The sequence below is a fragment of the Tachysurus vachellii genome, chromosome 23, assembly GCF_030014155.1.
Source record: "Tachysurus vachellii isolate PV-2020 chromosome 23, HZAU_Pvac_v1, whole genome shotgun sequence".
Taxonomy (NCBI): Eukaryota; Metazoa; Chordata; class Actinopteri; order Siluriformes; family Bagridae; genus Tachysurus; species Tachysurus vachellii.
The window spans coordinates 7,607,905-7,615,404 of NC_083482.1; the positions used below are offsets into that span (position 1 = coordinate 7,607,905).

Sequence of the window (7,500 nt, forward strand, 5' to 3'; positions counted from 1 at the left end):
TTCACAATGATTCAAATAATCACCCTTCTCTTCTTAGTTACAGAGCCTTTACATTTAATAATACCATAAAACCCTGTGATAAGTATAAAAGGTTATGTGTTGTATTGAATTGTACTTGAATTATGTTTTTCCCCCACTGAATATAAGATATAATGAGATATCTATTAGGCCTTTTTTGGACAATAAGTTTTGTAAACCTGCTTGACATTCTGCAATACTCACATTGACCACATGATGGCGACTTTAGTATACGATATTGACGCGGTATTGAGGTCGCTATCGTTTGTTATTTACAAACTTTGAATTAAATTAACTAAACTTAAAGAAAGTCAAGTTTTTTTAACGACCTAGTCTATCCCAGACCTCAAACCAACTGTTATTAGATCTAAAATATGATTGTAAATACGAGTGTGTAAATATTGCCTTAATAAGTAAAGGTGTACCAAGCTGATAGACTTTTACTCCAAAAGACAAAGCGGTGTAATAAAATCACAAGTTTGCTTCGACAAAGCTTTCATTTAGGGTCGTGCGTAATCATGCACGTAGATTATTTTATCATTATTCACTTTTAAACGTTGTAATTTCACTCTGTCGGTGAAAATTACAATTCTGACACGATTTATTTTGCTTTATTTATTTATTTTTATTAGTCGTTTATGTAAATCACAAAAACTGCATTGTTTTAACAGAATTTTAATTTAATTTACAAACAAAAGTAATAAATAAATAAATAAACAAATAACACAAATAACAACAAATCCGAACAATTAAACGAGTACGAATGATTTTTACGGTATTTCTTTTTTAAAATAAGTTCTATCACTTGTTATTCCTTTTTTTGTCGTACGTTTTCATTTGATGTCTTTTTTTTCTAATCAATAAGATTTATTATTGTTTATTCAAATTTGTTAAAAACATATTGCACTTTTTTATTTCTTCTTCTTCTTCTTCTTCTTATTTTATTGCATAACAAGAACAATAACAATATACATACAGAGGATCACAGTGTGTTTAACTATTACGTAAAAAAAGAAAAAAAATAAAAATAAAAAGGTTTGTGTTGTATGTTTACATTTGATGTCATTATGCTGCTGCACTTCCTGGCTCTGACGTCACGCCGTAGAGGAGCCGCGGTGACGTCACGCCGCAGAGGAGCAGCAGCAGCAGCTCGGACTGCTGTGCCTTTAAGATTTTATATGTATCGAAACTAAAGGGGAAAAAAAAACCTCACACACAAACACACACTCACACAAACACACACAACCCTTCGCAGTGTCAATGTGCGCGCGATGAATTTATTCGACATGGTTTTGTTTAAACTCTTGGTGTTGTTGTACTGCCTGAGCGACTCAATAGGTAAGTAAGTGATTGTTGATTGTTTTTCTTATGCGGGTGTTACATAGAGTGACGGAATAGAGGTGGGAAGTGCAGTACAACACATACTACACAAGTACAAAGGCTTATTTGTCGGGTTTAAACATTTGACGTAGTTTTTTTTGGAAAGTGTTTAACACTTAACTTAAAGCCTGAAGCAAAGCTGACAGGACAATTTCGGTTAAAAGTCGTTATTAGCCGTTAATAGCCGTTAAAAGCCGTTATTCCTGTCAGTGTCTGTCAGCTAGAACTCGGCTAACTGGCTAACTAGCTAGCTAGCTAGCTAACTTCCAGTAACGTTACAGATGTGACGTTAGATTGAGGTTTGATGACACACATATATATATATATATATATATATATATATATATATATATATACACACACACACACACACACACACACACAACACACACACGGAAAGAAAGGAACAGTCGCTTTTACAAGCCGATATACATTTAATGATAGAGATCATAACAGAAGAGTACAAAAGTAACCTGACGAGCAGATAAAGAGCTGAATGAGAGGAAATTCGTGTCTTTTCTTTTCAGCCAGGTGAAATGAGGAGTAGTGCAGGGTTCAGGGATGGACCTGGACCTTGTGTTTGTTTTTGTTGTTTGTAAGAGAAACTGTGTGTTATGTGTACAGTGTTACTGCAGCACACTACAACAAGCCCAAGCTTGAGTAATAACAGGAGAGGAGAAAGAAAGAAAGAAAGAAAAATACTGCTGCAGTCGATGACACTTTGAATCATAAACTCAACAAATCTGTCCTCTGGGGTTGTTTTCTTTTGTCCCACACACTTACTGTAGTTCAGAATATTTCGTAGTCACTTATATTTCTTAGCTCTCCTTCACTTAACTTTGACTGCACACAGGGGACATTTTGTTGTCACAGAAAATGTCAGACGGTAAAAGATTTCTATGGTCGTGAGCTGAGATCTTTAATCCATGTCTCAACCGTGTGATTACAGCTTCTTTTTTTCCTTTATGTCTTTGTTGTGTAGTAAGAGTCGATTTGTGATGAAACTTTCTGTCTAATGCATTCTTCGTATCAGATTATGCGACGAGTCAAAAAAGTCAAACTATCAGATTATGAGACGAGTGGAAAAAAGTCAAACTATCAGATTATGAGACGAGTCAAAGTCAAACTTTTATTCGTAGTGCACATTTATTACAAACCGAAGCGCTGTAGGATAAGAAATATAGTGAAGAAACACAATGAGACCAGTAACAACACTACGTAAGGAATTAAAAAGTGTTTGCATTTTATTCCCGCACTCCTACGATTTCCTACCCTGCTCAAAGACATTAATTAATAATAGGCTGATTGGCTTCTCTGATATTTCTACAGTATGTGATTGTGCCATGTGATGGACAGGTCTTGTGCCTAGAGAGCCCTGGGACCGGCTCCAGGTTCTGTGTGACCCTCTGTAGGAGAACAGGCTCTGAAAAAAAATACTTTTTAATGGATCAGTTATCATTTAACACATCTGAGCTTGTGCGGAGAAAATTGTGAACAGAAACGTTTACTGCCAAATTGGCTTCCGGTGACTCAACCCATGACTAAAGATTTCTTCTGTAATGTGTGGAAACATCAGGTGTAAAATTGTAGATCACTGAAGCTCTGTGATTAAAACCTCAGTGTTCTTTTGGCACTCATCTTAACGCGACTAGCAGTAGGATGCCATAGGATAAGGCAACACTCACAAGACTGCAACAAATGCAATGGTGTCAGTGGCAAAATGTAAGAAAAAGATGCAAACAGACTGAAACGTTATATCCATTACCTCACGCTAACCTGGTGTTTACGTAGCTCTGTTTTCTGCACAAGCCCGTCTCATTAACCGATGATTGCTGATGTAAGCAGAGTGTAGTTACTTTCTTTAATTGCAGGTCTGTTGTTAGAGGATCTTTTCATCATTTTATAATCTGACATGAAGAGCAGGTTTGTACAGAGTATGTTAATAATTGCAGCCAAGATTTTATTGTAGATCAACTGTATGAGATGTATGAGAACCTCCGAAGTTGGGGTCAGAGCACAGGGTTAGACATGATACAGCACCCCTGCAGCAGTGAGGCTAAAGGGCCTTGCTCAATGGCCCAACAGTGGCAGCTTGGCAGTGCTGCGGCAGTGCAACAACCCAGAGCCTTACCCACTTGAGCTACCACTGCCATTATGGACATACAGCCCTTTTGTCCGGTTCAAGTGGACACACTCTGGATAAAGAGCTAAATGAGAACATGAGGAGAGATTGTCTATCAGCAACATTGTAGTTAAAGCACAGGATGAAGATTAAAGTAATAACACAGTGACTGTTCAGGTTGTGAGAGCAGTGCAGTACAGCATGAGTACCATGCTGCGAGCACATGGCTGGGCACGGCGCCTGGGATCAGTAGCGGTTTGTGCATGTTGAGGACAGTTGATGTAAGTCACGGAACAGGAAACAGGAAGTTTCAGAGACAACTTGTGCCAGAATTCATGCTGTGGCACAACTCAGTTCATTTCAGATGTGTGAGCAAACACTTTGGTGCACTTGCGCTCCATCTGCCCACTTTTCATTCGCCACTTTCATCTCTGCTTTTGGCTTTGTGCTTGGAGTACAGATGAGTGACACGGCCGCGTCTGCCAAATTACCAAATTACCTGCTGTAATTTTCTTTAGTGAGTAATGGATCTCCAAACTGAGAGAAGCACCTTTGGAATCAGTATTGGTGGTTCAGAGCTTTTTGTATTTATACTTTAGCATTATGAAAACCGGTACAACACTGTCTTAACAACAAAAAAGGACAAAAATTGGTGCAAAATACTGCCTTACTACATCAAACCCATAATGATCTCATTATATATATACACACATGCATATACCCATATACAGTCTTTAGTAGTCACTTGTTCTTCAGTAGTCACTTGTTGGCAGCAAATGTAATTAGTCAGTACTTTGTTTTGTCTGTGTGTCTTTTACTTCCTGTTTGGATTTCCTTTACGTGCCTTGCTTTAAAAATAACAAGTGCTATTTAGCTCTTTTTCCCATTTATTCCACAATCTTTGTTCAAGAACATAGACATGGCTTAAGGCATCAGTAAAAAAAAAATTCCACAAAAAAAAAACGAATTAAAAATTAAACACTTTACTTTTCTCTGTATTAGTCACAAAGCTCCTGTCAGGGATATTTACATATGGTGTTTGTCTTGGCTGGGTTTTTAAATCAGTCAAGCATTTTAAAACATCATTACTCTGACTTCCTGTTTCAAAATGAAATAATAAGTTCATGCAGATTCGAATCACAGGTCTCAAAAGATTTTGTGGAAACTTTAGGTAGGCGTGTGCTGATTATTTGTTTGATTGTCTACCATATTATTCACACTCTTTAATATTATCCTGGATTACAGTATTAACATCACGAACGTTGTTCAGTTTCGTGTAAACGTAGATCTGACGACACCGAATACCGAATACAAACCTGCTGAAGTTCATTTGCCCCTCAGTGAGAAAGAACAGCATGGTAATTAAACATAATCAAATATAATTATATGGATTACTGTGATGACAGTGTGGAATTATCGTCAGGTTTATTGAGCGTATTTTTATGAAATTGTTTCTGGGGAATTCTAACCACTGAGCAAATAATCCATCCATCCATCCATCAATTTTCTACCGCTTATCCGGGGCCGGGTAGCGGAGGCAGCAGTCTAAGCATGGACGCCCAGACTTCCCTCTCCCCAGACACTTCCTCCAGCTCTTCCGGGGGAATACCGAGGCGTTCCCAGGCCAGCCGAGAGACATAGTCCCTCCAGCGTGTCCTAGGTCTTCCCCGGGGCCTCCTCCCGGTTCGACATGCCCGGAACACCTCCCCAGGGAGGCATCCGGAACAGATGCCCGAGCCACCTTAGCTGACTCCTCTCGATGTGGAGGAGCAGCGGCTCTACTCTGAGCTCCTCACCCTATCTCTAAGGGAGCGCCCAGCCACCCTGCGGAGGAAACTCATTTCGGCTGCCTGTATCCGGGATACAGGATACATGTCATGACCCAAAGCTCATGACATGTATCCTGTATCCGGGATACAGGATACATACCATGACCCAAAGCTCATGACCATAGGTGAGGGTAGGAACGTTCTTCACCACAACAGACCAATCCAAATAATCCAAAAAAAAATAAAAAATGAGGAGCTGAACATCTTCCTGGAAAGTCAGACACTATCAGACAAGTGAAGTCTTGTTATTTGTCTTCTGCTCACTTTGCTTCACCACACCGATGAGAGTAAATCCCTTAAAGCCAGGGTTATACCTAAGATGTGACTAGGCAAGTGTTCACGTACACACCCATGGACCTTAGACTCCATACCTGGAGGATTACAAGCACTATCCGTTAGGTGGTCCTTCAGGTTTCCGTGTTGAACGGTACAACGTAATGATTTCAGGCTATTGTGAGACACATGTTTGTTGCTGTGCAGCAGAATGGAAAACGTTTTGGCATGTTCTCTATAAACCGTCTTTGTGATTATCGTCATGAACCTAGCAATACACAGAGCTAAGGTCTATAAGGCTTCTTATCTTTGTAGGAGCTACATTGTGTGTGTGTGTGTGCTAGGTTTAATACTCCAAAGCATTCACATGTAAACACAGCTGTACATTGTTCAGTGTATTGTAGATATCGTATCATGCTTTCACTGTTTTTGCCCGTATTAGAAAAAGCAAAAGACAGGATTGCGATGCCGCTTGCACTACGCCGTGCCTGATTACCTTTTCGGATCTTTGGAATGAACCGGTGGAAAGTATTATCTGGATTTATCTACCCTCATGCTGCGTGAGTCGGCATCCAGTTAAAAAAAACGGATGCTGATGAAAAGCCATGCCATGCTTGTGCAGAATAACCCCAGCTTTAAAGCTTTAAGTGTTCTTGCATCCAATCTAAGAGCTAGGCGTGTGTCTGTGTTTTTAATTTACCCTTACGAGGGAAAATGTGTAGCACATATATTATATAGCTCGTTTTTTTCCTTTCTTTTTCCTTCTTCTCAAAACATTTTGGTGGAACTGCCACATCCAGCTATTCATTATTAGGTGTTGGTTTATGTTAATACATTAGTATGATTCTGATTGCAGTCAAACATGCTTCATGTCTTTGGTTATTATTTTGCTGTCAACACAATTAGTTTGAAATGAACCATGAATTCACTCGTCATTATAAAATAGCAGAATTTCAGTCATCGTTGGAATAATGGCCTGAGATTTGAAATGGAAATCTTTCCTTTTTTTTAAAAAGCAGAAGTGTGTTTTTTTTTTCATTCAATGAAACAAATAATGAAAAGATTTTATGGAGTCAAAATTATTATTACACACAAACCTGATCTGATGTGATGTTTATTTATTTCTCCTTTCGCACTGGGTTACAAAGTTCTCCACTGTCACAACATGCACTTTCGTGCAGGAAACCAGCTGCGATGAGGAAGGAAGGGCGGAGTTCAATGTGAAAGCAAGCAGGATCGTGATCCTGACAACGACCAACGATTCGAGGCGTAGTACGGTCGCAGGGAGGAAATATGAAACCCGAAAATGAGGCGTCTTGAAGACTTCAGATGTGACAGGAGGAAAGGAAAAAGAGGAAAATCTTTAGTTGTCAAGAAGAAGGAAAACGGGAGGAAAATATCGAGTGATATAAAAAATTCATGGCAGGCTGAATTTTACAGTCATTCATACGTGAATCAGCAACAGATATAAGAACACAACTGCAAGCGCCCGGGTACGGTAGAGCATGAAGTACTTTTTTATTACCAGATAAAACAAAAAAAAACTCTTTCTTACATGCCCTTTAACCACAGCAAACAGACAGCGAGATCTCTTGACGTTTCCCGTTCTGCACAGACTGAAGAGTTGAAATAAAGTTATCAGAAAGACAAGACACCTGTGTCTGTATCGCAGGGAACGTGATGACGTGTGTAACTGGGAGGATTTGCAAATGCTCACAGCCTCAATGATGAGACGTGTGTGTGTGTGTGTGTGTGTGTGTGTGTGTGTGTGTGTGTGTGTGTGTGTGTGTGTGTGTGTGTCACCTACACATGAACTTGGATCCTATCTAAGCCCCAATAATCTTAGATCTGTGATGAATATATATTGCGTAATCATGG

General features: G+C 39.3%; 1 protein-coding gene across 2 annotated transcripts in view; it reads left to right on the forward strand.

Moving 5' to 3' along the window:
- The first annotated feature begins 1,163 nt into the window (after positions 1 to 1,163).
- Positions 1,164 to 7,500, forward strand: part of adam10a (ADAM metallopeptidase domain 10a) — an 80,144-nt gene continuing 73,807 nt past the window's right edge. The window contains exon 1 of one of the 2 annotated variants that reach the window (XM_060858872.1): positions 1,164 to 1,356. In XM_060858872.1, the coding sequence (XP_060714855.1) occupies positions 1,290 to 1,356 (67 nt within the window). In that variant the 5' untranslated portion in view covers positions 1,164 to 1,289. The remainder of the gene's footprint in view (positions 1,357 to 7,500) is intronic. The other variant, XM_060858873.1, reaches the window with a different exon arrangement.